The following is a 27490-nucleotide window of genomic DNA, read 5'->3' on the forward strand; positions in this document are numbered from 1 at the left end:
TCAGTGCACCCCGGGCACAAACTGTAATGGTAAAAATCCCACATTTATGTTATAAAATGTATTTTACTTTCACTAATTTGTATATACATCAGTCACAAAGTCACAAATGCTGTTATCTTTGCAGTGAGGATTTCTTTACGAAATAATTAAGGGAGAAGCAAGATATTTATTTAAAGAACTATTTCATCATTATATATGTTTTAAGCTCAGTTCAGTGGATACTCTGCCCTCTACTTCAACATTACCTGTGTGCACCGGGACCTCTGACTCCAGAAACACTTCTGTGCCCCCGAAATTCTTGGTACAAGCTTTGGGGCGTGGGCTCAGCCTGAGGACAGGCAGGTTCCCTGGGGTGTGCCCAGGTGCTGCAGGGGGTTTGTGTGCCTTTGTTTTGCAAATCTTTGCAGGAAATCGACGTGGGAAGGTGCTTGGGCAGCTGCTCCTGGGGGGGATCCCTGCTTGCTTGGGTAAGCACAGCTGCCAGGATGTGGCTGTTCTCTTTCCTGGGAGCATCCGCACACATTCAGCGCAGGTTTGAGCTGGTTCCATTCCTCTCTGGGAATGCATCTGCTGCTCCTGGGGCAGCGTGGCCAGAAGCAGGGGGTGGGTCACCCTCTGGGCTGTGTCTGGCCAGCAGCACCCTGCTCCATCGCTCCAGAAGACCCTGCCAACAATGATACTGAATTAGGTGTGTTGGGCAGCTGGTGAGAGAGCTTGTGGTCCCCCAGCAGTCAGAGATGGGTCCTGGCGGTGCCTTTCTCAATGGGATGGACCATTCCTGCTCTCGCCTTCTGGCAATGCCGAGGAGCAGGAGGAACAGGAGGATGCTCTAGAGCAGCGAGGATCTGAACAGTTGTTTCAGGCCACTTTGTGTTACTTGGAGACATAAAAACATGGCAAATGCAAAGGGAAATCACAAATAACTCCTGCTTTGCACAGGCAGAGGAGGAGGAGATGGTTCACCAGGTTACACCAGGAGTAAGGAATAGATGCCACTGGGAGAAAGCTGCCTCCCTTCCCCCAACCCTGGTCAAGGGCTCCTTTTCCAGAGGATGAGATGAAGCATGCTGGGCATGGGGACCAGGGGATGTACCTGGTTTGTCTCTAACTGCAGGGAGCCGCGAGGCAGAGAGAAAGTCCTACTCTGGGCAGAAGCTGCCTCCAGCCACTGCATCCCTCACCGGATGATGTACACATATTCAGGAGCCTCCAGGACAGCGTTGGCACCGGGATTGCCACGCAGCAATGCAAGTGCAGGGGGTAGTGGGATAGGGAGCTGCAGGTGGGGCTCCTGCAAGACCCCCCGCCAGACTGTTTGTACTACGTGTAAATGAGAGAAGGCTATTTTTTGAATCAAAGCTATTTTAAACAGCACTCCTATAAATGAACCCTCTGCAAAATATTTTGCAGCTTGTAAAATAAACATCATAGGCAATTTGCGGCTCCTTTGGGTGCCGATGTGCAGCTCCATGGCCCCCAGAGTATCTACCTGAGCATCCCAGGAGGATGTGGTGGGCACAGAGAGATGGAGTTTGTACGGACCCGACCGTTCCCATGTTCAAAATGGGGAGCTGGAGAGGAGAGGAAAGAGGTCGGGAGGTGAGTTGGGACAGAGATGTCCCTTCTCAAGCAGCCCTAGATATCGTGCAGACACGCCACGCCCCTGGCAAGGCAGGAGGAAGGAAAAGATCCAGAGGATACAAATAGTTTCCTCTAGTGATTAACTCAAACCTATCATTGCTCCCCTGCCTACTGGGGATAATTAACAGCCCTTTCACCAGCCAGGCATTGGGTTAGAATAAACTATAGCCGCCAGCTGAGCAAGTAGCCTTTGGCTTGTCTCCCAGCACGGTGGCCTGGAAGAACCTTGGCCAGGTGAGTGTGGGGCCAGGAGCGCTGCTCCATCCCTGCTGGCAGAAAGACAGAAGGAGCTGGCTCGGCACCTGCACCTGCCTTTCTTCAAGCCGAACCTCTTGCAGAGCTCGTGCCTGTGAGCCTCATTTCCCTGTTCCCTGTAAGATCTATCAGGCTTTTCTAATTCTGCTCTTTTGACCCAAAACTGTCAAACTGTGCTGTCAGATATTGAATAACACTCATTTTTTCTGTTCGGTCGCATGGCATTAAACCAAACAGCCAACACGGGGTCCGAGTGCACTGTGCCAACACGCCCACCTTCCCCAGCCCTGCTGCTCTATGACTGGGGAATAAGAGCAAAAGAACTGGTTGTTACCCATCACCTGTAGGTTTCTCACAGTATTTCATTCATGTTGAGCACTCAGGACTTGGCAGCAAACGCCTTTTAATCCTCAGGAAGCCAAATAGTTACTTGTTTTTTTTCTTTTTTTTTACTAAAAAAGAGTAATTTTTCTCTGGTTCTCCTGGTGCAGCGTTATTGCCACAGTCAATCAATGCTGTTAAAGCCAACAGCATCCCGGGTGGGATCAGCCCTGGTGTGGGCAGCAGGAGCAGAGAAGGGATTGTCCCTCTGGACTCAGCGCTGGTGGGGCCCCACCTTGAATCCTGGGTTCAGTTCTCACTCCAAGAAAGACATTGAGGGGCTGGAGCATCCAGAGAAGGGAATGGAGCTGGTGAAGGGTCTGGAGATCAGGGGTCGTGAAGAGCAGCTGAGGGAGCTGGGGTTGCTCAGTCTGAAGGAGGCTGAGGGGAGACCTCATTGCTCTCTGCAGCTCCTGGAAAGGAGGTTCTGGTGGGGTGGGTGTTAGTCTCTTCCCCCAAGAAAGAAGTGATAGGATGAGAGGAAATGGCCTCAAGTTGCACCAGGGAAGGTTCAGATTGGCTATGAGGAACAGTTTCTTTACTGAGTGGTGAAGCCCTGGCAGAGGCTGCCCAGGGCAGGGGTGGAGTCTCCATCCCTGGAAGGGTTAAAAAAATGTGTAGTTGTGGCATTTGGGGACATGGTTTAGTAGGGATGGTGGGGTTGAGGTTGACAGTTGGACTGGATGAGCTTAGAGGTCTTTCCCAAGCATAGTGATTCTATGATCCTATGCAGCTCCTGGGGCTGCCAGTTTTCCACTGGAATCATAGTATAGTTTGGGTTGGAAGGGACCTTAAAGCCCATCCAGTTCCAACACCCCTGCCATGGGCAGGGACATCCCACTGGATCAGGCTGCCCAAGGCCCATCCAACCTGGCCTGGAACACCTCCAGGGATGGGGCAGCCACAGCTTCCCTGGGCAACCTGGGCCGGTGTCTCACCGCTCTCATGGGGAAGAAATTCTTCCTAATATCCAGTTTAAATCTGCCCCTTTCCAGTTCGTGCCTGTTCACCCTCGTCCTATCCCCACAAGCTTCTATGAACAGCCCCTCTCCAGCTTTTCTGCAGCCCCTTCAGGTACTGGAAGGTCATTATAAGATCTCCTCTGAGCCTTCTCTTTTGCAGGCTGAACAACTCCAACTCTCTCAGCCTGTCCTCATAGGGAAGGTGCTCCAGCCCTCAGATCATCCTTGCAGTCTCCTCTGGGCCCGTTCCAACAGCTCTGTCTCCTTCTTACTTTGAGGATTCCAGAACTGGACACAGGACTCCAGATGAGGTCTCCCATGAGAGGAATAGACTGCACCACGGTCTTGGCTCACCAGGCTCCTAGGTGCTCCTAGGAGCCCCCCAGACCCCCACCCTGCAGGCAGGACAGGGACATGGGATGGGGACAGTGAGCCCCATGATGCTGCCCGAGCTGCTGCAGCAGGACAGGGTTGGGATGGGGATGGATGCTCCTCCAGCTCTGGCAGGTGGGCTGCATTCCTCCACACAAAGGTCCTCCTGTTTGTCCCATTAATGCCATTATTAACCCCAGTTCGTCTCCTAGGGAGAGCAAACGCCGCCCAGCCAGGGCCCTGCGAGGGGCTGTGTCCCCAGACCACCGTGTCCCCTGCACTTGGGCTGAGCCGCCTCCTCTCCTGCTTGTGTACTGGGACGAATTGGTGCAGGGAGCCCAGCTTTGCACCTTGTTAGCATAGCAATTACCTCTCTTTGCCCTCCTGATTACTCTTGTGCATATTTGACTCCAGTCCACCTTTCCAGCTATAAATTCAGTGACAGAGAGGCAGAGGGAAGTGGAGCTGGGGCAGGGACAGGAAAGCCATGCTGGGGACCGTCCTGCTGCTGCTGGCCTTGGCCAAGCCCGTGTGCCCGAGTCCGAGCGGAGTGACGAGCCGGAGGGCTGAGGCGTTGAAGAAGCTCCTGGAAGTCTTTGGCATGGAAGATCCCCCGCCTCCCCCAGCTCACTCCAAGCAGCCGCCCCAGTACATGGTGGATCTATTCAACACTGTCGCCAACGCAGATGGTGTCACCAAGAACCCTGACATCCTGGAGGGCAACACGGTCCGCAGCTTCTTGGATAAAAGTAAGGGCAGAGGGTGCCCGCGGTGCTGGGGATGGGGCTGTGGGAAGGGGCCAAGCGCAGCCGGTGGAGGTGCTGCCCCTGGTTTGGCTCCACCTCTCAACCCATCCTTCCCTCCAGCTCACGGCGAGGAGATGCGGTTCCTCTTCATCCTCTCCAGCGTGGCCAAGAACGAGAAGATTCTGACAGCAGAGCTGCATCTCTTCCGCCTCTGGCCGAGGGCCAGCAATGGGCCCAAAAGACAGCACTTCTGCCAGGTGAGGAGGGGGATAAGGGTAGGGGTGAGGATGAGGATGGGAATGGGGATGTGCACCAGCCAGATGTCACTGACAGACTGCGGTCACTCACCTGCAGTGGGACACGCCCCAGCTTTGTGAAATTCATATAACCAAATGTCACTGTGTCACCTGGAATCACCATGTTTTAACCATGATGGTTGTTAAATATCATTCTGGTTTGTTCATGCACCAGCCGAGGCACCTGTGGGTGGTGACAAACCCAAGCTGACAACTCCCCCATCTCTTACTCCTTTTTCCCCCAGTACTGTCTGGGGTCTTTCCCCTTGGGAAGGACCCACTGGTGGTCACTGCCCTTTGCTGCCTTCCCCAGGTCAGCATCTACCAAGTGCTGGAGAGGAGCGAGCTGGATGCCCCCGGAGGGAAGAAGCTGCTGGCGACCAGGCTGGTCTCACTGCAGGGCTCGGGCTGGGAGGTCTTTGCCATCACGCAGGCTGTGAGTTGCTTTTCCCCTGGTTCAGGTGGCATAGTGGGAACATGGGATGGTACCAGGAGATGCAGGCCCCTGCCCTGACCCCCCCCAGCACCTCCACCCCACAAGGGAATCCGGTGTACAGGACTTTTTGGAAACCCATTTTACCCCAGCAGCCTTTTGGGGGCTGATGCAGTTTCCTATCTGAACGCTCTGCCGATCCAGGGACGGAAACAGCCTCTGGGAGGGGGGTGAGGGCCCTGCTCCATCCAGCTCCCAAACTGGTCTCACTGCTCCACCGGTAATGCTGGGGCTGGCTCCCGCTGCAGTGTTCCTTGTCCTGCAGCCATGGAAGCAGCTCAGACCCTTCCATGGGACATGGAGAGCAGCTCTGTGGCTGATGCTTCCTCACTGCTGACAGGGCATGGGGTCTGTTGGCCTGGCACATGCCACGAGGACACCAACTTGTCTGGCCTGTTGTGCTGTGGTGACACCAATTTGGTTCCCCAGGTTCGTGACTGGACTGAAGATGAAAGCAACAACCAGGGTTTGCTGGTGACAGTGCAGGGCCCGGGTGGGAGCCCGCTCAACCCACCACCACTGCGGTTCGCCTCTGGCAGGGACCACCATGAGAGCAAGAAGCCCATGTTGGTCCTGTTTACGGATGATGGGCGCCGGGGAGCATCCCTGCCCACGGCCGGCTTCCCAGGTGAGTCCCACGCATGCTGGCACAGCTCCCTCGGTCCTTCTATCCCCTTGCTCCTGAGGCACTGGGGAGCTCCCAGCACCTGGGCTCCTTCAGATCCAAAGGTCCTTCTCTGGCCAGCAGAAGAGGCCATCTCCCTTCTGGTTTAGTCTCTGTACAGTTGCAGACTCACAGATAATAATCCAGATTTGCCTCGCCCAGATGAGCGCGGCTGTGGTGCTGTGAGGTCGTCACCTCCCGGTGGCTCTGCCTGGGCTGGTGACAGGCTGTGACCGAAGGGCCTGCCACACCAGGAGGTTGCAGAGAAAACCCATGGGTAGGGGCGGCGGCAAGGGCTGCACCATGTTCCCTGTCCTCCCAGGGTCTTCTGATGGCTAACGGCATGGTGTGCTCCTTTCTAGCAGATTTACAGCCTCCTGCTCCCGTTCTCCCCGCCAAGAAGCTGACCGGGCGACGCAGCACACGCTCGCTGGACCAGCTTCAGCCCTGCCAGAGACATCCCTTGTCCGTGGACTTTGAGGAGATCGGCTGGTCTGGCTGGATCATCTCCCCACGGGGGTACAATGCCTACCACTGCAAGGGCTCCTGCCCCTTCCCGCTGGGCGAGAACATGCGGCCCACGAACCACGCCACTGTGCAGTCCATCATCAATGCCCTCAAGCTGAGCGAGGGCGTGAGCAGCCCCTGCTGCGTCCCCGACAAGCTCTACTCCATCAACCTCCTCTACTTTGATGATGATGAGAACGTGGTCCTCAAGCAGTACGATGACATGGTGGCCGGGAGCTGCGGCTGCCACTGAGGAGCAGGAAGGTGGAACCACCACCGTGGCCGAGGCTGCTCCCGTCGGAGCATCTCTGTGGGGCCTTTGTCCCCGAAACTCCCCACAGAAGAGACCACGGTGAGCAAAGCTCTGTCCTGGGGGCCATCACCCCCTGGCAGTGCTGGGGAAGGCCCAGGGCTGAGCTCTAATTAAATTGACCTTAGTGAGCCCAAGTGATTCCGGGGTGACGGCTCCATGTCGGGGTGCCCTGCGTGGGGGGCAGGTTCGGTGCCCGCGCGGAGGCGTCCCACAGGCTGTACTATATGTAAATAGCAAGAGCACTAATATATGACAGAAACCGCCTGGACAGGGTCCTGTAAATGTCTGTACATTTCTGCAGTGTTGTGACTTGTAAAATAAATTCAGAGGAGCTACTAAACACCTTGTTCTCTGCAGGGATGCTTGTGGGACCCCTGCTCAGGTTGAGGGCGAGCAAATGTGGCACAGGGAGGGTTGGTGCAAGCAGAGATGTTGGTTCCATTGCAGCTCAGGTTCGGAGCAGGAGGTGTTTGGTTGCTGAGCCCTCTTCCTTGGAAGCCGGATGAGCTCAGGAGGCAGCAGCCGGCCTGCAGTGCCGGGGGGGAGTCCCTGAGACACCGATGGGGGGTGTGCTGACAGGGTCTGGGGGTCAGGGGGGATGGAGATCTGCCTGGAGGTGATAGAATCAGAGAATCATTGAGGTTGGAAAAGAGCTCTAAGTTCATCCAGTCCAAGCATCAGCCCGACCCCACCGTGCTGACTAAACCGTGTCCCGCAGCACCGCATCTACACGCTTTTCAAACCACTCCAGGGGTGGGGACTCCACCACTGCCCTGGGCAGCCTCTGCCATGGCTTCACCACTCTTTCAGAAAAGAATTTGTTCTTAATATCCAATCTAACCTTCCCCTGGCACAACTTGAGGCCGTTTCTTCTCATCCCATCACTTGTTAGTGGGAGAAGAGACCAACACCCACCTCACCACAACCTCCTTCCAGGCAGTTGTAGACAGCGATGAGGTCTCCCCTCAGCCTCCTCTTCTCCAGGATAAACAGTCCCAGCTGCCTCAGCTGCTCCTCACAGGACTTGTTCTCCAGCCCCTTCCTCAGCTCCGTTCCCCGTCTCTGGACGTGCTCCGAGCCCCTCAATGTCCTTCTTGTAGTGAGGGCCCCAGAGCTGAACCCGGGATTCGAGGCAGGATCTCACCAGCGCTGAGTAACAGGGGGACAGTCACTTTCCGACACCCCATGGCTGATCCAAGCCAGGAAGCTGTTGTTCTTCTTGGCCACCTGAGCACACTGCTGGCTCACGATGCTGCTGGGCAGGCGGGTGGTGGGAAGGATGCTCTGGGTGAAGGTGATTGGAGGAGTCTGTGCTGTGACCCCAGGGAAGGTTTCTCGTGGAAGATTAAATAGAGTGGAAGACAGAGCTGACCAATGTTGTGGGGCCAGGGTGGTGCTGCGGAGTGGTATAGAGGGGAGGTGTCAGAGGTCCAGGGACCCCAACTCACACCCGCTGGCACAGCCCCCTTGTCCCAGGACTCAGCAGGACCATGGCCATCCCTGCCAGAGGGCTCAGCTCTGTCAAGCCTCTTTCCAATTCTTTCCAACAGCAGCAGCTTGACCATGGTCCCAGGCTGACACCAGGACTGCCCCCCAGCAGCTCATCTTGTGGATGACCAAATCCCACCCTGGCCTGGTGGGCACCAGTTTCCTCCCACCGCTCACCTGAAAGCCTCACCTGCCGCTGTTGGCCCTTCCCTGTCACTGCTGGCCCCAAAGTCTGAGGTTCCTTCTCCCCACTCCACCCAGGGGAAGGGTGAATCACCTCCAGGAGCCCATTGATGGACACAGTCCTCCAGCAGAGGACAAACCTTCCCGTGCCCCACAGACATGGCCCTGCTCTGTGCCCCACTGCCACCAGCATGGGAACACAGGGCAGAGCCAACCTCGGCACACAGAGATACCCAGCTCCTCTGCCAAGGACCAGGCACCTCATCAGGGTGCCTCATCAGGGCTCAGTATTGGGTCCAGCCCTGTTCAATGTCTTTATCAATGACCTGGAAAAGGCTGCCCAGGGAGGTGGTCAAGTCGCCTTCCCTGGAGGTGTTTAAGGAACGGGTGGATGAAGTGCTGAGGGACATGGTTTAGGGAGTGTTAGGAATGGTTGGACTCGATGATCCAATGGGTCCTTTCCAACCTTGTGATTCTGTGATTCTGTGACCTGGATGAAGGCATTGAGTGTACCCTCAGCAAGTTTGCAGATGACACTAAGCTGGGTGGAAGTGTGGATCTGCTGGAGGGTAGGGAGGTTCTGCAAAGGGATCTGAACAGGCTGCACCGCTGGGCCAAGACCAATGGGATGAGGTTTAACAAGGCCAAATGCCGGGTCCTGCACTTGGGGCACAACAACCCTGTGCAGTGCTACAGACTGGGGGAAGAATGGCTGGAGAGCTGCACGGAAGAGAAGGACCTGGGGGTAATGGTTGACAACCGACTGAACATGAGCCAGCAGTGTGCCCAGGTGGCCAAGAAGGCCAACGGCATCTTGGCTTGTATCAGAAATGGGGTCACCAGCAGGTCCAGGGAGGTTATTCTCCCTCTGGACTCAGCACTGGTGAGACCGCACCTTGAGTACTGTGTTCAGTTCTGGACCCCTCACCATAAGAAGGATGTTGAGGCTCTGGAGCGTGTCCAGAGAAGAGCAACGAAGCTGGCGAGGGGCTGGAGAACAAGCCTTATGAGGAGCGGCTGAGAGAGCTGGGGTTGTTTAGCCTGGAGAAGAGAAGGCTGAGGGGAGACCTTATTGCTCTCTAGAACTACCTGAAAGAAGGTTGTGGAGAGGAGGGAGCTGGGCTCTTCTCCCCAGTGACAGAGGACAGGACAAGGGGGAATGGCCTGAAGCTCCGCCAGGGGAGGTTCAGGCTGGATGTCAGAAAAAAAATTTTCACAGAAAGAGTCTTCGGGCACTGGAACAGCTGCCCAGGGAGGGGGTCGAGTCGCCTTCCCTGGAGGTGTTTAAGGAACGGGTTGATGAAGTGCTGAGCGGCATGGTTTAGGGAGTGTTAGGAATGGTTGGACTCGATGATCCAGTGGGTCCTTTCCAACCTGGTGGTTCTATGATTCTATGATCCCCAAACCAATATGCAGACAGGCTCTCCCGCGTCACACAAGAGCCTCTTCCTCTCACCAAAGGGCAGGAGAGGAGGTAGTGAGTCCAGTAGAGATGTCCCCTCCTCATCCCTGGATGATGAGCATTTTACCGAATTACACAAAGCGTCTGGCCAATAATCCAAGACATGGAATGGTTTGGGCCTGGTTTATTAAACGCCTCTCCCTGGGGATGCTCTGGCTTCCAGCTCTGCATTCCCAGAGTGGCTGTGCTTCCTGTCACAGCAGCATCCCGAGCGAGGACCGTGCCCCAGGCTCCCACGGCAGCAGGAAGGAAAACGGGTTGGTTGGAAGAGCACACAGGTGCAGGTTATTTTCTGTGGGTCTTCATCCAAATACCTGGATTTGCTGGACTCAGCCTGGCTAGATTCCCACCTGGCTGGGAAGGAGTCGCAGGGCTTTTGGCCACTGCCTGGCGGGGAAGCCTGTGCACATCCTGCTCGACTCAGCAGCAGAGCAGCATCTGCCCAGGTATCACATCGGGCTTCACCTCATGAGTGTCCACTTCTACCACCCTCAGCAGGGTGACAGAGGTCAGCCCCATGCATCCCACTGCCAGCTCCCCGTGTCCCCGGTGTGCCCCGTGCCCCAGACCACGGCAGACAGATGTCCTGCCTCGGCTGTTCAGATGTCCTTTAGCTGGTTCTTTACTGACTGCTTTATTACAGCTGCTGCTCGCTGCCTGAGCTCTGGAGCTTCCACAGGGGACAGGACTTTCTGGCAGGATGACCAGTGAAGGGCAGGATGCGCCGTGGTGGAGGAGTAATCCAGGGAGTGAAGGATTGGTGGTCAGTGGCGACAGGGAGGGTCTGGTCGGCAGCACTCCGACAGCTTCTGCAGGACTCGCTTTTTCAAGTGGAATTTCCTGGAGAGCTTGACCGAGTTGCTGGTCTCATGGGCCTTCAGCTTGGCATAGTAGTCAGAAAACTTGTTGTAGAGGATGGAGATGGGCATGCCGTTGAGGATGATGCCAAAGGAGATGCAGCCAAATGCCACCACCCTGCCAAGCATCGTGTCAGGCACCGTGTCTCCATAGCCCACAGTGGAGAGGCTGACCTGGGCAAGGAAAGGATAAAATCCTGCATGAGGAATCCCAGCAGACCCCCTTGCTGGTGCTGGGACCCCCCTCCCTCTTCCCCTGCATGGGAGCTGGGTGTCACCAACACTGCACCAGGGCAGCACCAGCTCAGCTGGTCCCACTCCAGCCCCCAGCATGGCCAGGGCTCAGCTCCAGATGGGCTTGGAGACCCCCAGAAAAGAGTCGGGTGAGACCCCTGCAGCAGACTGGGGGCAAGCCTGCCTGCTCCCTCCTCCCCTTCGCGTGTGCATCTTCAAAAGCAGCTGGACACCACTGAGCTGAACTTTCCCAGCAGCTAGACTGTCTGCTGGAGCTTCCTGCTCCCATGGAGCAGCGGCTCCAGTGCTTCCTGGTCGTACCCTCCCCCGTCTCACAGGAATGAAGTTTCCAGACCCTCCTACCAGGGGAAACTGAGGCACTGCCCAGGAATGCACCCAAGGAACTGTGTTCAAGCGACAGGGGAGCAGGACTATGCAGACAGGTTGCAAGCTGAGGCAGAGAGGTTTGGGCTTTGCGTGGAACCATGCTGATAGCATCACCCTGTGGCACCCAAGTACTCAAATCAGGTGGTTTTGTTGAGTGATTCTGCACTCCCTTGAGGAGGGATGAATTTGCTGCAGGCAGCCTGTGGTGGCTGAGGGGGATTATAAGAGCAGGAGTGATCTGTGGGATCATTTCATCCATACATCAAAACGCCCTTGTAACCCCTGGCTCTCAAGCACTTTAGCTGCTCCTCGTTGTGGAGGTAATCCCAGGTTTATTATAGCGCTCGGCTCAGCAGAGCTGCCGGCTCCTGGCACGAGCAGTGCAGTAAACAAGAGTTCCTGTCCCTGGCAGCAACACACCCTAGCCTGTGTCCCCTCTTGGGCTGAGACACGGTGTGACCATCTTTCCTTGGTTCCTGCGTGCAGCTCTGTGTCCCCTGGCTCAGCTCCACAAGCCGTGGCCCCCTTGCGCCTCCCGAGCCCAGCTGGGCTGCAGAGTTGCCCAAGGCTCAGGCTGTCTCCATCCCCACAGGGCCTGAACCATACCCCCCCAACACTTGGTCCCATGACAGATAAAGCCCGGACTAAGTCCTATTCCCTTTAACCCAGGGCCTGGAGGTGCTCAGTGCCACCACCTCTGTCCCACCATCCCACCCCAGCTCTGGGTTTTGAGCATCTGAGCTGAGTCTAAATCTCTGATTTCTTTTCTCGGAGCACACGGGGCTCTGGTTTTCCCACTGTTACCGAGTTTATGGGAAGACCAGGCCCTTTTCTGACTCCTGGCCAGCAGCAGTGGTGAAACCAGGGCAGCCCCTGCCCTCGGAGCCCCACTACAACCCCCTCTGGAAGAACGTGCTTAGATCTTACCGCTGCCCACCACCAGGCGTCAGGGATACTGGTGAAGTTGGTGCCTGGGACATCATGTTCCACTGAGTGCATGAGAGCAGAGAAGGTGAAGACTCCCATGGCGATGAAGAGGAGGAGGCAGCAAACCTGCTGGTAGCACTGGCGCATGGTGAAGCCGAAGGCCCGGAGGCCAGTGGAGTGACGAGCTAGCTTGAGGATGCGGAAGATCCTCATGAGTTTGATGAGCTTGAGGACTTTCCCCAGCTTGCTCACGCTCTCCACCTTGTCCAGTTCATCATGGTAAAGTGTGTCCCCTTGGTCCAAGTTTTCAAAGAGGATCTGGATATAGAAGGGCAGGATGGCTACCAGGTCGACAGCATTGAATGCTGCCCGCAAAAACTTCTTGAAGCTGGAGGAGGATATGAGCCGCATGAGGTATTCAGAGGTGAAGAAGATGGCACAGATCATCTCCAGCTGCTCCATCCATATCTTCCCTGTCTTCTGTTTCATCTCCTCCACTGTGCTCAGCGTCATCCCCACGATGGAGATAAGCACAAAGAAGCTCGACATGACAGCGATGATCTTGGCTGGGACAGAAGAGTACGGGTTCTCAATGAGGTTCCAGACCTTCTTCCGAACCCCCCCCAGAAATTTGCCCTCAAAGTGCTCTTCTGAGTCCAGGGGCTCCAGTTCTGCCTCCAGTTCCTTCTGTATTTTCAGATATTCGCTGAGTTCATCTTGCTTTTCCTCAAACAGGATCCGGCAGCAGCGCTGTGAGTATTTCAGATGGATTCCCCAGTACTCAATTTCCTCCACAAAGTTACTGGGGCACATCTCATCCATTATCCACAGGACCCCGCTGCGGTAGAAGTGGAAGATATAGTGGAAAATGGAAGGATCTCGGTCAAAGAAGTATTCGTTCTTCTGCACTGAGTAGTCATCACAGAGCTGCAGCTTCTTCATCGGGTCCGTGTAAAGGGCCAGCTTCCCAAGCCTGGTGATGGGGTACCGGGCTGCTACACTGTAAGCGATCTGGAACAATTTGCCACCCACATTAATGTTGAGCAAATACTTGTTCCTTTGGATGGGAGTCTTGCTTTTCTCCTGGTGTCTGTCCGTCACATTCTGCATGGAGCTCCATTGTTTTATCAGGCTGTCCTGGGCGAACGGGATGTAGGCTTCTTCTTCCTCTGGTGTCCGGTAGCAGCCCTGGTGATCCCCTATCTTCAGGTTGGCAGAGAGACTCGCACGCCTCATCCCCAGCTGCCTCATCGTGCCTGCCCTCTGAAGCAAGGACTCCCGTTACAGCAGCCTTGGCTTCATGGGAACGCTCCTGCCAGGTGTGTGCTGGCTGGGACAGGCACCGCGAGCTCTGAGGAGCGGTGCTGAGCTTCTCCCTGAGGGGCACTGGCCGTGTCACCGTGGACCTGCCAGGTTCCCAAAGCCGATTGCTGATCAGATTGCGATTTGCTTTGTAGGAGTCAGAGGCAGCTCAGTGTCCACTCCTTAAGACAGTAATGAGATTGAAGAACCAGTCCTTTATGTAAGGAACTATTTCCAGCTCTGCACTTCTCTTTTGCATTATTCTGTTCTTATTAGCTGTTTGCATTTGTCACACATTATCCTGTTTCCCAGGAGGGTATCCACAATAGCAAGTTGAGGAGAGAGTGTGAACTTGCCTTGACTTGACCCTGAAGGACTCCCCTTGCCAGGCACAGAAACGGGCAGACACGCGGGATCTGTATCCGCTTTGTACCCCGACAACAGATGCTGCTCTTGGCACCAGCCATTGGTTAAGCACATGAACGCTAATGCAGCTGCCCCTGCTCCATCAGCTCTCGCAGCCTAGGGGAGGGAACGGTTGTGACCTCCCACCTCACCCCTCAAAGCCCCAAAACACAGATTTACAGGGAAAGAGGTCAAGGACCCATTTCACCCTCCACGTGGTGCCTGAGCGGATCCCCATCGTGACAGGTCACTCCTCACCACTGCCCTGTGCCACCAGCTCATCGCATCAGCCTTCAGCCTCAGCGTTGAAGCAGGGGCAGGAACACAGAATGGGACTTTGGAATCCTACGTATGCAGTAAAAGTTCTCCTGAACTACAGGAACTGAAAAGGAGGAAACGGTCCTTTAGATTTGCAAGTGAAAAGGGAACAAAAATTAAACAGGCTGATCTTTGATGTCCTGACCAAGAACACCATCTCACCTCAGCACGTGAAACATCCCATTGATCTCCATGAACTGATCTAATTAAGTACAGAGACGTGGAGCACAAAGCTGCTCCTAGGCTGGAAAGCAGCTCAGACTTCACAACAATCGAGGTCTCTGTGCCTGGGGATTAGGGTAACAAAAATGCTTCTGGCACTGGACAGAGGAAGGGAAATTGGTGTCATGAACACAGCCACAAGTTTTGGCACAAGAGCTGTAAAAATGCATCTCATTCAACCGTGAAACACTCAGCTCAGGGATCAGTAAGCAAAACCTGCATGACCTTGCAGAGGGAAGAGGTTGCGACTGCTGTATTTACCCAGCAGCTTGGTCCCCAGTGCCCAGAGCAAGGGATCTACCCCACATAGCAGAACAGCTTCCTCAGCTCAGCAGCTCGAGCTAAGAGGAAGATCTGGGACAGGCTGGTGACAGCTGACATCTGCCATGTGGCCTTGAGAGCACAAGCACTTCTATCACCCCAGCTCAGCGCTGTCCCACTGGCATTTGTAAAGCACCTTCCCACCCCCCTGGGCCCTGCACTCCTCGCACGCACTGGCTCTAATCAAGAAGGAACAAGTACACGAGGGTTCGGGTTTCACCTTATCATAGAATGATTTGAGTTGGAAGGGACCTTCAAAGATCATCTGGTCCAGCTCCCTGCCATGGACAGGGACACCTCCCACTGGATCAAGCTGCTCAAAGCCCCATCCACCCTGGCCTTGAACACCTCCAGGGATGGGGCTTCTGTCACCGCTTTGAGCAACCTGGGCCAGAGGCTCAGCAGAAAAGAATTCTTCCACAGAGCTCGTCTGAATCTCCCCTCTTTCAGTCGAAAATCATTGCCCCTTTTTCTGTCACTACAGGGCCCGCTGTGTGTTACTGGGGAAGAGATTGAACCATACTGGTCCCAGTATGGACCCCTTAGAGACACCACTCGGTACGGGTGTCCCTGGGGACCCCGAGTGGGACTGTGGACTCTGGTGTGACCCATTGCTCTCCCCCAGCAGAGCTGTTGCCGGGTGCTGAACACTGGGAGCCCCAACATTCGTCCCCGGCAACGCTCAAACAGAAGCAGCCAGAGCAGCGACCACCAAACATTCGGGGCTCGGCCACGCTGCAGAGCAGAGCCGATCCCCGCGCTGTCAGCCCTGGGCACCCACACCGCAGTCCCTGGCCACACCGATACCCTCTCCAGCTCCTGCACCCCTTCCTGTGCCCTTCAGCCTTCTCCTGCTGAGGCAAGGACTGACCCCGACCCCGCACCAGGGACACTCTGGGCCCTTCCTCCCCTGCCCCTCTCCCTCCTCCTCCTCCTCAGCCCCCTCGTGTGCCCTCCTGCCCCAGCTCGGGGTGGCAGCGCCAGCGCTCGCTCATGGCTCTCTTTCAGGCTCGGCCAAGCTCTGCCGACCACCCGGGCGCTCGTGGCACCACTGCCGGCCCCCTGAGCACCCCCGGCGCGGGGGGCACCGCAGGGCCCCTGGGCTCCCCCAGCAGGTACGGCATCCCCGGCCCCTCGGCACTCCCGCCCGAGGGATGCTCCCTGCCGCAGGCGCCCCACTGCCCCGCAGCACAGCAGGGGCACGGCCGGGCTGGGGCGCAGCTCCGCGGGGGCCCCGACAGACTCCCCGCAGCCCCCAGCACAGCACAGCTCTCTCTCCTCTTTCCAGCTCAGCGAGCGGCTTCCTCCGGCGCCTTTCAACCGTCCACCGTCCCCGGAGCAGAGGAGCGGAGCCCAGCCCAGCCACCTGCGCCATGAGCCACCGCCTCACCACTCCCCCAAACGCTGCCCTCTGGGGCCCCCAGGGCTGCCAGCTCCCCCGCGCCGGGGCAAACGCAGGGGCCCCCCATGGGCAACCGCTGCTCCGGGGGCCCTGGTACCGTCAGGCCAAGGCCTTGGGGGCACCCATGGGCAGTGGCGGCGCCCAGGACACGTCTGTGCCCATGGAGGTGGACACCTCCTCCATCTTGGACATCTCCGTCATCACTAATGTCCAGATGGAGGACACCATTCCATCCTTGCACATCTCTGTGGGCACAGACGTCCTAATGGCAGATAACACCCTTTCAGTCCTGGACATCAGCGTCGCCACTGATGTGCCCATGGAGTCAGACACCACCCCAGACAATACCATCTCTCTGGGCACTGGAGTCCCCATGGGCGAGGGCAGCTTCGTGGGCCGGAACATCCCCCAACACCGGGATGTCAGGAGGCAGCGCAGGGCTCTGGAAGGCGGAGCAGCTGGGCAGGAGCGGGGATCGGAGCTGGTCAGGGATCTGATTGTTTGAGGGGTGGGGGATAGATAGCAGGTGGGAACCCAAGGTGACTGTTTGTTTGGGAGGGGTGGGTGGCGGGTGGGTGTTGAGGAGGGAATGCTTGAAATATTTTTAGAAACTGTTTTGTTCTCGTTATGTCCGTAAAATCTGTTGCTTCTCCAGAGTCTTTCCGTGTCTGCATGGGGTGGGCAGGGAGTGCAGGGGCACCAGGACACAGCTCCCCAGAGGGCCAAAAGCATCGCTCGCCCCCACATGGCATCCCCCAAGCCCCGAAGGGCACAGAGCCACCCCCAGGGCTCAGCCAGCAGCAGCCGGGCAGGCAATCCTGGGGGGGACGGGGACTCCCCTGGCCCCTGCCCCAGGCTGAGCAGCCCTTTGGCAGGGGAGCCAGGACAGACGCAGCCCCACGCCCCAAGCACCGCTGACCCCCGCCACCCTGGCCATCCATCCTCCCACCCCGGGCTCTGGCTGCTCCCCACCACCCCACCGTGGCCCCACGGCAGCCCCTCAGGCAGCTCCTCCAGGCTGCCCCACAGCAGGAGGGCACAGGCCTCAGGGAACGAAGGGGGCACCACAGCAGAGGCCTCCCCCCAGCCCAGGCAGATGACAGCGCAGATCTGCCCTCACCCGCTTCTGGCCCTGCTCTCCACGCCACTGTTCCCACCAACGTCCAAGTGCCCTTTTCCCCGCAATCCCTTTGCAATTCCATCCCTACAAGAACACCACCAGCGGAGTCACCGCCCAACACATCTCCTCCACTGTCTCGCAGGAGATCCTCTACACATGCTCTTTGCCAACGGGCCCAATTTCTTCTCGGCTGAGCTCTCCCGCATCCCCTGCTCTGCAGCAGCACCCCTGCGGCCCGCGCCCGCTTTTCCTCTCCTCTCCACCCACTCCACTCCCTCTGCTCCAGACGGTTCTTTCTTTCCAGCACGGCTGATGATGCTGGAGTCCCTCCAGACCCCGGCAGCACTTGCTTTCCCACGCTGTCTGCCCAGCGCCGCCACTCGCACTCCTCCTGCCCAGGACAGGATGAGCCAAAGAGGGTGAAGCCCCCGCACCCTAACTACACTATTCAAGCCAGAGAACAACTCCAAGAACACCAAAACCAACCGGCGCTTGGGCAGTTCCAGGCCTTTATTCTCCTCTCTCCCTCCCCAACAGCTCAGCCCTGCGGGCTCTTGCCCAGCCGCCTCCTCCCCTCGAAGGCACCGAGAGCAGCAGCCAAGGCAGCAGCTTCCACCCCGGAGGCACTTGGGGACCAAGCGGGCAAGGAGAACGTGGCCAGTGCTTGACTCCAGGCCCTGCTCCCTGATCTCCTGCCCCGCTGCCGGCTCTTCTGGAAAGGGGACAGCGCTGCTGGCAAAGAGCTCCCCGCACCCCACACGCAGACAGCCTTTGACCCAGGACAGGAGCTGCTCCAAGCTGAAAGCAAAACCAGAGACACGGTGGGCTGCGCCCCGTGACGGCAGGCTGTGAGCTCTTCCGAAGGGATGGGCAGGGAAGGGGAGGCGAGGGGGCTGTGTGTGTTGGGGAGGGGTTTGCTTGGACACAACTCAATGGTTGCGTAGCTGAGGTCGAGCGCTTATGGGTGAGGATGAGGGTGAAGGCCAATGAGACAGATGTCCCGCTGGGAGTCTGTATCAGCCACTCGACCAGCAGGAAGAGGGTGACAAAGCATTGTCCAAGAGCCTGGCAAAAGTTTCCCAACCCCTTCTTCTCCTGGAGGGACTTCAACTTGTGGCACATCAGGTGGAAATACAAGACCGCAGAGTGGAACGGTTCCAGAAGGTTCCTGGAGGGCACGGAAGAGAACTTCCCAACAGAGCCAGTAAGCGAGCCAACCAGGGGAAGGGCCTCGCCTGACCTGCTGGGTACAGAGAAGGACTGGTGGGAGATGTGGTGGTTGGAGGCCGTCTTGGACTTAGCAAGAAACTTTCATGAGCAGAGACCGGCCTCTGGCTGCCACCTTCACCATCGGCCACCACCTCGCTGCTTGGACACCTCTGTTGTCACTGATGTCCAGATGGAGGAGGACACCATCCCACCCTTGCACATCTCCATGGGCACAGATGTCCTAATGGAAGATGACACCCAGTCCTGGACATCAGTGTCGCCACTGACGTGTCCATGGAATAGGACACCACCCCAGACGATACCATTTCTCTGGGCACTGGTGTCCCCACGGACGAAGGCAGCCTCCCGGGCCGGAACATCCCCCAACACTGGGATGTCAGGAGGCAGCACAGGGCTCTGGAAGGCGCAGGAGCTGGGCAGGAAGGGGGATCGGAGCTGGGGCAGGGATCTGATTGTTTGGGGGTGGAAGAGAGAGAGGGATAGGGGGTGACACAGGGGTGGATGTTTGTTTGTGGGGTGGGGCTTGGGGGTTGAGAGAGTAGTTTTAGTAGCCCTGCAGGACACACGGATACGGCCTCACGTCAAAGCACTGCTGACCCCTGCCACCCTGGCAACCATCCTCCCACCTCCTTGGAAAGCAGGGCTGGGGATTTTAAGGCCCATCCAGCTCCAAAGCCCCTGCTGTGGACAGGGACACCTTCCACACCACCGGGTTGCTCAGAGCCCCGTCCTACCAGGCACCGAACACCTTCAGGGATGGGGCAACTGCAGCTTCTCTGAACAACCTGAAGAGCCTCCCCAACCTCAGCAGAAAACAACTCTTCCTTAGAGCTCAGCTAAATCTCCCCTCTTCCACTTGAAAACTGTTGCCCCTTTTCCTGCCCCTACAGGCCCTGCTCAGAAGTCTTTCTCCATCTTTCTTACAGACCCCCTTTTTATACAGAAAGGACACAATAAGGTTTCCCAGAGCTTTCTCTGCCCCAGGGGTTGCCAAGGGGCAGGACCTCACCCTTGTCCTTCCTCAACCACACCAAGTTCCTGTGTGCCCACTCCTCCAGCCTGAAGCTCCCTCTGGAGCACGTCCCCTCCCCAGGTGAATCCGCTGCACCACTCAGCTCGGTGGCACCCACAAACTGGCTGAGGCCGCACTGCATCCACCGTACCCACCAGTGATGAGGCCATTAGACAGCTCTGGTCCCAGAACAGATCCTTGAGGGACACCACTCAAATCATAACAGTTTTAAGAAGACACCATTAACTGGGAGTTGCTTCTCTAACACCGGGTTCAGCCCTGGGGTGGAAAGAGATCCTCGCGGGCAGGGAGTCGCCCCGAAGCTGCCTGCCCCGCGCTGACCAAGCGTGGCTGTAGCAAGGCCAGGGCACATGGGAAGCTTTTCAACTTCCCCCCCTGGGGCTGAGCTGCCACTAAAAGCCTCCCATCCCCCGGGCTGAGCAGCATCGCAGCACCAGCGCAGCCGTGGAGTATTCGTCAGGTGTGAGTGGAGCCAGCGATTGCCTGGTCTAATGGAGGAGAAAGCCCCTGCTCCCTTGCCAAGTCCAGGGGCAAGAACAGGGCACGCGGACAAGGTCTCTTGGCTGGAAGTGGAAGCAAACAGGTGAAGAGCAGCCAGTCCCTGCCATTTCCTGCAGAATAAAACCTCTGCGTCCAAGGCCACAGTGGTGAAAAATCAGCATTAACAACCCCTGGAGGCAAGAACTGTGCAGAAACTTCTACTGCCTTTTCGAGGGGTGATTTCACAGAGCCAGGGAAGGGCCTGTGCTCCTGCCAGAGCCAAAGGAGTCCCACAGTCCAAGACTTATCTCCAAGGAGAGCATCAGTAGGCACCGTAGTGCTGTGCTGACAAAGGGACTTGGTGATCTTGGAGGTCTTTTCCAGCCTTAAGGATTCTATGACTCTACGGCTCTACGATACTCTTGTCATTCCAGTGTAACAACACAGATTTGAGAGCTCATCTCCCGTTCAGTCGGCCTCTGTGGTGACCACCAGGGAGCCTGGGCCACTCCCATCTTGTCACCTCACGGTAAAGATCCCTGTTACAAGAACAGGAAAACACCTGGTTACGGACAAACTTTTCCTTTGGGCAAACCCTGGTCTGACCCTGGTGTGCGCAAAGCAGAGGAAAGCAACCCCCAGCAGGAGATGAGCATCTCGGGGTGCTCATCGTCCTCGGCTGCAGAGGGAGGACAGAGAGCAGCACAGCACTACCAACAGAAGGCAGCGGCTTCTCAGACTGGGCTGAGCAACTGGCGAGCAAGAGCCTTCACACCCCACTGCAAGGAAGGAAGGGAAGGGGAGAGATCTGCTGCTCCAGGGCAGACTGAAACCCCAAGCACAGGGCTGACCAGCAGCAGAACCCCTGAAGCTGCCCCTGGAGGGGAAAGCTCTGGAGGCCAGAGCCATGGGGCAAGAGGGATTCTCCCCCTGTGCACAGAGCGCATGGGGTGCAAGAAACTCACCCTTGAGGGAAACGAACCTGCGTGGCTCTTGCCAGGCATCAGCTGCTCCCTGGATCCTTTCTCAAGGCTCCAGATGCCAGATCTGCTTTTTGCTTTGGAGAGGCCCCACGCAGCCACAGAACCCACAGCTCCCAGGACGCTCAGGAGCGCTGGAGAGGAGAGCGCACAAGCAGAGAAGCACTCAGTTCGCCGGGTCTGGAACCCAGGACCGGGCGCTGGCACTCCCCAGCATCAGCCAACAGCGAGAGATCAGCAGCTTCCCTCAACGACGAGGGACAGACGACAAGGGACAGAGGGAGGAGCGAGTTAGTGCCAGATCGCATGGAATGGCCTTTCCAAAGACACACGGCATCCAAGGCAGAGGAAAGAATGAGCTGCGAGTAAGGCCTCCCTCAGCCCTCCCTACACGGCAAAATCAGCCTCTGACACAGCTCTGTAATGAACTCCATCAGGACCCTCAATTTAGAGCCCAAGCCGGGACCGACCCCACAAGCAGCGCTCCCAGGCTCACCTGCAACCATCAAGATCCATGTGCGGCCTTGACTCCTCGAAGGCACAGAGCCCCCGGGCACAGGCGTGGCTGAGGCCCCTGGGAGGAAAGAGCAACAATTCCATCAGGCTCCCAACTCACCTCGTGGGCAGCGTTCAAAGCAGTCTCCAACCCCAACCTGGCCGAGTTCCCAGTTCACCTCAAGAGTGCCAAGAGGCCTCTCTCAGTTGATGCTAAACCTTATCAGTGCGCCCTGGCAGCCAAGAGGGCAACCGTGCCCTGTGCTGGAGAAGAGGAGACCGAGGGGAGACTTCATAGCAGTTCTCTGCTTACTCACAGGGCAGGAGGAGGAGCAGGTGCTGAGCTCTTCTCTCTGGTGAACAACACCAGGACATGAAGGAATAGCAGGAAGATGCCAGGGGAGGGTTACATTGAACATTAGGAAAAACTTCTTCACTCAGCGGGTGGTGGAGCCCTGGAACAGCTCCCAGGGAAGCAGTCATGGCATCAAGCCTGACAATATTCCAGAAGCCTTTGGCCAACGCTCTCAGACACACAGTGTGAATGTTGGGGTGTCCTGTGCAGGGACAGGAGCTGGACTCGATGACCCTTGTGGGTCCCTTCCAACTCAGAGGGCGCTATGATTCTATGATCTGCTGTTACTGTGATTAACCCACATTGGAGGAAAAGTGTCCAACTGGAAATGCATCATAGGGAAAGTTGGGAAATTCCTCAGCTGTAGCTGCAGTATCCTAACCTCTCCTCGGTGCACTGGGAAATGGCAGGAAATTCCAGCAAATAGCAGGAAACTCTCTGAAGTGTGGTTTCTGAAATCTAAAACTGCAGCTCAAGGGGATATTATGAACACTTTAAGCCTAGACTGCTGAAAGTAAAAGAGGAGCTTATGCCCTTCTACAAACTGAGATTGTCCTGTATCTGCCAGGTACATCCAGGTATTCCAGCAGCAGGCACGTGACAGACAAGCATGGGAGAAGGTGCTATGAATACCAGAGGCCAGAAAGTCCCATGCACGATGAAGTTGTTTCTAAGTTAATTTTCTTTTGAGGAAAGAAACTGAGATAAAAATCTAAAGAAAAAGTCAACACAACTCAGTAATCGCAACCAAACTGCAGCTCATCTCCCCACCTCGCAGCTGAGCTGGTGCAGGCATAGATTGCAAATAGAGTCTCTCACACCTGCAGCAACCACCCTCCCCTCCACATCCACGGTGCCACACAGAAAACTCCAGGGTAAGGGAAGCTGCAACAGCACTTTCAAGGACCTCAGACAGCCAACAGGGCTGTGCCAAAGGAAGCTCCAGAGCACCTGGGAGCAGAGCGGCAGACACAAGCAGTCCTGGGGATGCAGACCCACCCTTGACAGGTACCGGTGCCTGCTGCTCCACCCTGCCTGTGTGGCCCAGAAGGTCTTCCCCACATGCTCCCCTTCACCTTGCCCTTTCCCCAGGGATCAAAGAGAATGTACCCCCACTGATGACTGGAAATGGGGATCATGTAGCAACAGATGAGGAAAAGGCTGAGGTACTCAACAACTTTTTTGCCTCAGTCTTCATCGGTAATTGCTCTCATCACCCTTCCTGGGTCATGGGAGAGCAAGATGGTGACCAGGGGGTAGGACCCCCTCCCACATTAGAGGAGGATCAGGTTCACAAACACCTGAGGAACCTGAACATATATAAGACCATGGGACCTGATGAGATGCATCCCAGAGTCCTGAGAGAATTGGCAGATGTGGTTGCCAAACCACTCTCTGTGATATTTGAAAAGTCATGGCAATCAGAAGTCCTTGGTGACTGGAAGAAGTTGTGCCCATTTTAAAAAAGGGTAGAAAAGACAACCCTGAGAACTCCTGACCTGTCAGCCTCACCTATGTGCCTGGGAAGAGCATGGAACAGGTCCTCCAGGAAGCTATGCTAAAGCACATGGAGGGCAGGGAGGCAATTAATGGCAGCCAGCACAGCTTCACCAGGGGCAAATCCTGTCTGACCAACTTCTGGCTTTCTATGATGGGGTAACCACAGCAGTGGACACAGGTAAACTGACGGATGTGATCTATCCAGACTTCTGTAAAGCCTTTGACACAGTCCCCCACAACATCCTTCTCTCTAAATTGGAGAGATATGGATTTGATGGGTGGATGGTAAGGTGGATAAAAAACTGGTTGGATGGTCATATTCAGAGAGTAGTGGTCAATGGCTTGAAGTCCAGATGGAGATCCGTGACGAGTGGTGTCCCTCAGAGGTCCGTACTGGGACCGGTGCTCTTTAATATCTTTATCAATGATATTGGCAGGGAGACTGAGAGCACTCCCAGCATGTCTGGATAACACCAAGCTGAATGGTGTAGTTGCCACACCAGAAGGACAGGATGTCATCCAGAGGGACCTGGACAGGCTGGAGAAGTGGGGCTGTGAGAACCTCATGAGGTGCAACAAGGCCAGGCGCAAGGTCCTGCACCTGGGTCAGGACAACCCCCATTTTCAGTATACGATGTGGGATGATGTGATTGAGAGCAGCCCTGCAGAGGACTTGGGGTGCTGGTGGATGAGAAGCTCGACATGAGCCAGGAACGTGCGCTCACAGCCCAGAAACCAACCGTGTCCTGGGCTGCATCCAAAGCAGCGTGGCCAGCAGGGCGAGGGAGGGGATTCTGCCCCTCTGTTCCTGTCTTGTGAGACCTCATCTGGAATACTGTATATCCAGTTCTGAAATCCTCAATGTAAGAAAGAGATGGAGCTGTTGGAACGGGTCCAGAGAAGGCTACAAAGATGATCGGAGGGCTGGAGCACCTCTGCTATGAGGACAGGCTGAGAGAGTTGGGCTTGTTCAGCCTGGAGAAGAGAAGGCTCAGAGGAGACCTTAGAGCGGCCTGCCTAGACCTGAAGGGGTCTAAAGGCTTGTGGGTACAGGATCAGGGGGAATGGGTATAAACTGGAGAGGGGCAGATAGGGGGAATTTTTTCCCCATGAGAGTGGTGAGGCCCTGGCCCAGGCAGGTTGTGGCTGCCCCATCCCTGGAGGTGTTCAAGGCCAGGTTGGATGGGCCTTGGGCAGCCTGATCCAGTGGGATGTCTCTGCTCATGGCAGGGGGTTGGAACGAGATGATCTTTAAGGTCCCTTCCAACCCTAACTATACTATGATACTATGATACTATGATACTATGATACTATGATCAAAGGAACACAGAAGGACAGACAGAGTCTCCAGCGTCACTGTCAGAATTGCGTGTTCTGGAAGAAGGCACTTCAAAGGCACTTCCCGAAGGAGCCCTGGGGAGGAAGTTCAAGGTGGGGCTGACCCCAAGGTGTTTCCCCTGCCTGAAGCGAGCTGTGGTGAGCGCCATTGCCTCGAACCAGCAGAGGCAAAAGGCTTTAGTGAGGTTCATGTCCCTGAGAATGGCCGGGCTCTGCTGCTGCCCCCCTGCCTGCCAGCCACCTGCAGCCCCACACCCGCACCTGCAACGGGCAGCACAGCCCCGCTCCATAGCAGGGTGACCTGGGTGCCCTCAGGGCTCGGCTCCTCAGGAATCACTTGGGTGTCCTTGAAGCTCGGCTCCTCGGGGGTCACCCGGGTATCCTCGGGGCTCGGCTCTGCTGGGGTTGCCGTGCCACAGCCACGCTCGTCCTCACCACCGGTGCAGTCGGGATGCCCATCGCAGAGCCACTCCCGGTGGAAGCAGGGAGCGCCGGGCTCGCACTGGAACTGGTCCGGGCGGCAGCGGAACAGGGTCACTGCGGGCAGAGAGGGGAGAGAGGGATGAGGGAAGAGAAAGGGAATGACGGGGGAGAGGGGGACGAGAAAGGGGGGCGAGGGGCGAGAAACAGGGGCAAAGGGTGAGAAAGGGAATTACAGGGGAGAAGGGGGGATGAGGGGCAAGAAGGGTGTAAGGTTCGGTCAAAAGATCGATTTCTGTCTCAACGTTTCTCATCAGATATTAAGCCTCAGAACGTGACCACATAAATCACAGGTGCCGGCCTTACGAAAGGGGTGCGGGGCGTTTGTTCTGTCCCAGCTTGGGAATGCTTTGTACCGGCCGAGGCTGGTGCATAGCGAATATTTGGTACCTGTCTCCAAGCCTCCCTACTACCCGCAGCCACCTCCTTATCTCCTCACAATTGTGAAGCGAGACAGGAAAATTAATGACGGGACTGACCACAGACCCACACTCCAACAGAGCAGCAGACGAGGGGGCAGAAAGGGGGACGAGGGGGAGAAAAGGGGACGAGAGGGGAGAAAGGGAACGAAAGAGAACACGGGGGGGTATGAGGGAGAATGAGAGGGGGATGACGAGGCTGATGGGGGAAGAGTGGAATGAAGGGTGGACGGGGACGAGAGAGCGCAAAGGGAACGGGGGAAATGAGGGATGAGAGGGACAAGGGAGAGCTGAGGGATGGGGACAGGGAGGAGGAAGGGGGGCGCAGGGCTGGGGGGAGGGTGATCCCGCGGGGCGTTTTGAGGGCGCAGCCAATCGGGGCTCGGGGCACGCAGGGGCAGCCAAAGGGCGCCCAGGGCACCCGGCAGCCGCGCTCCCCGCTTACCGGTGTCGGGCGGCGGGGCTGGGGGCAGCGGCAGCGCGTCAGGCGGCGGCGGCAGCAGCAGCAGCAGCAGCAGCAGCAGCAGCAGCAGCGCCATGGCCACCCCCATCCCGCCGCGCTGCGTTTCGCTCTGCACCCTGCACCGAAGGATGCGCGCTGCCGTCGCGCATGCGCACTGCGCAGACTCGTCCAACGGCCAGCGAGGGCCGGGGCGTGGCCTCCAAAAGAACCCGCCCACCCTTGTCGGCCCAGGGGCCCGCGAGGAGGGGGCGGAGCCTCAGGACGGTGAGAGGGGTCTCGGGGGCGGGGCCTAAAGGGGACTGACGCTCAAGGGAAGGGCGGAGCCTTGGCATGTGGGGGGCTTAGGGGCGGGGCCGCGATGAGGGGGCGGGACCTCACGATGAGGAGGGGCGGGACCTCACTGAGGGGGCGGTGTCCCGGGAGGAGAAGGGGCGGAATGAGGGGGGGACAGGGCTCGGAGTGAGGAGGGGGCGGGGCCTGAAGACGGCTTAAACACGACGAGGGGGCGGGGGTCTCACGGGGAGGGGGCGGGGTCTCTGGTGGGAGTGGGGGAGGGGGCGTGGCCACGGGGAGGGGGCGGTACCTGAAGATGACAGCCAGGAGGGGAGGGGGCGGGAAATGAGAGGAGGGGGCAGGGCCTGGAGGGAAGGGTCAGGGCTTGGAGGGAGTGGGCGGGGGCTCCAGGGAAGGAGTGGGGCCTGGAAGGAGGGGGCGGGGCCAGTAAAAAATGCCAAATGTTTTTGAAAATTAAAAGATATTCCCTAAGAAAAATTAAAGGACACTCCCTTTTGAATATTATACCGCAGTCGCCTGTAATTCTTGTGCACAAAGATCCATATAGGAAAATGGACTGGTGAGTATCATCCCGTTTGGCAGGATTGGAGGTGAGCGAGACCCTCTGGAACAGAGGTGAGTGAGATGCCCTGGATATTGCCGGCAGGGATTCCCCAGACAGCCCACTGGGGGTGCTGAGGTCATGGAATCATAATTTGGACACTAAGGGAAAGGATGGGATGATCAAATGGAAAAGGGAGGAAATTAAATCACAACCCTTCTATTGGCCAAAATTTGGATCTTTGGAAGATTTGATACGTCAGGCTCTGAAGGTAACGGAGCCGTTTATTCTGGAGGAGAGTCAGGGAGGGACCGAAGCGATGAGGCTCCCTGCAGAGCCCGGACTGGGGGCAGGTGAGGAAAGAACAGGAGGCAGGAGTGTTCCCTTTGAGGGAGGTTCCCTTCGGGGGATGGAAGGGGGCGTAGGGTTTGTGGTGCCCCTTTAACAGGATCAGAGATGCGGCAACTGGGGGAATAAGAGAAGCCATAGTTTGGGGACAGAATGCCAGTGAGGTATTTGACAGTCGGCAGAAAAGGAAGAGACTCCAACAGAATGGTTGGAGAGGGTGAAATGGAACATGGAAAACTATTCCAGGATCGACCCAGAGTCGGAGGCAGGGGGAGA

The 27490-nt window shown here is 56.9% G+C and overlaps 3 protein-coding genes across 3 annotated transcripts; 1 reads left to right on the forward strand and 2 right to left on the reverse strand.

Moving 5' to 3' along the window:
• The first annotated feature begins 4 nt into the window (after positions 1 to 4).
• On the forward strand, positions 5 to 9445 carry LOC104062070 (bone morphogenetic protein 2). The gene is made up of 5 exons (XM_054049854.1): positions 5 to 4360; positions 4478 to 4614; positions 4967 to 5089; positions 5576 to 5774; positions 6173 to 9445. The coding sequence occupies exons 1-5, from the start codon at positions 4099 to 4101 to the stop codon at positions 6568 to 6570; spliced, it is 1119 nt and encodes a 372-aa protein (XP_053905829.1). The 5' UTR covers positions 5 to 4098; the 3' UTR covers positions 6571 to 9445.
• Positions 9446 to 9889: 444 nt separating this feature from the next.
• On the reverse strand, positions 9890 to 15557 carry LOC104062069 (potassium voltage-gated channel subfamily V member 2-like). The gene is made up of 2 exons (XM_009564087.2): positions 12169 to 15557; positions 9890 to 10794 (listed from the first exon to the last, which is right to left on the reverse strand). The coding sequence occupies exons 1-2, from the start codon at positions 13417 to 13419 to the stop codon at positions 10528 to 10530; spliced, it is 1518 nt and encodes a 505-aa protein (XP_009562382.1). The 5' UTR covers positions 13420 to 15557; the 3' UTR covers positions 9890 to 10527.
• Positions 15558 to 18358: 2801 nt separating this feature from the next.
• Positions 18359 to 26196, reverse strand: CD320 (CD320 molecule). The gene is made up of 5 exons (XM_054049872.1): positions 26014 to 26196; positions 24931 to 25206; positions 21478 to 21555; positions 20984 to 21115; positions 18359 to 20540 (listed from the first exon to the last, which is right to left on the reverse strand). The coding sequence occupies exons 1-5, from the start codon at positions 26117 to 26119 to the stop codon at positions 20521 to 20523; spliced, it is 612 nt and encodes a 203-aa protein (XP_053905847.1). The 5' UTR covers positions 26120 to 26196; the 3' UTR covers positions 18359 to 20520.
• Positions 26197 to 27490: the final 1294 nt, after the last annotated feature.

This window comes from Cuculus canorus, chromosome 27 (assembly GCF_017976375.1).
Source record: "Cuculus canorus isolate bCucCan1 chromosome 27, bCucCan1.pri, whole genome shotgun sequence".
Lineage (NCBI taxonomy): Eukaryota > Metazoa > Chordata > Aves > Cuculiformes > Cuculidae > Cuculus > Cuculus canorus.

Bases quoted from the DNA above. Each gene is read 5' to 3' on its own strand.
- LOC104062070 (XM_054049854.1), top strand. From the start codon at position 4,099: ATGCTGGGGACCGTCCTGCTGCTGCTGGCCTTGGCCAAGCCCGTGTGC. The intron at 4,361-4,477 runs GTAAGGGCAGAG...CCTTCCCTCCAG, and splicing joins CCGCAGCTTCTTGGATAAAA to CTCACGGCGAGGAGATGCGG. The intron at 5,775-6,172 runs GTGAGTCCCACG...GCTCCTTTCTAG, and splicing joins GCCCACGGCCGGCTTCCCAG to CAGATTTACAGCCTCCTGCT.
- CD320 (XM_054049872.1), bottom strand. From the start codon at position 26,119: ATGGGGGTGGCCATGGCGCTGCTGCTGCTGCTGCTGCTGCTGCTGCTG. The intron at 21,116-21,477 runs GTGAGCCTGGGA...TCTCCTCTCCAG, and splicing joins ATGGATCTTGATGGTTGCAG to CGCTCCTGAGCGTCCTGGGA. The intron at 20,541-20,983 runs GTTCGTTTCCCT...TTCTTGTAACAG, and splicing joins GCCTGGCAAGAGCCACGCAG to GGATCTTTACCGTGAGGTGA.
- LOC104062069 (XM_009564087.2), bottom strand. From the start codon at position 13,419: ATGAGGCAGCTGGGGATGAGGCGTGCGAGTCTCTCTGCCAACCTGAAG. The intron at 10,795-12,168 runs GTAAGATCTAAG...TTCCTTGCCCAG, and splicing joins ACGCCTGGTGGTGGGCAGCG to GTCAGCCTCTCCACTGTGGG.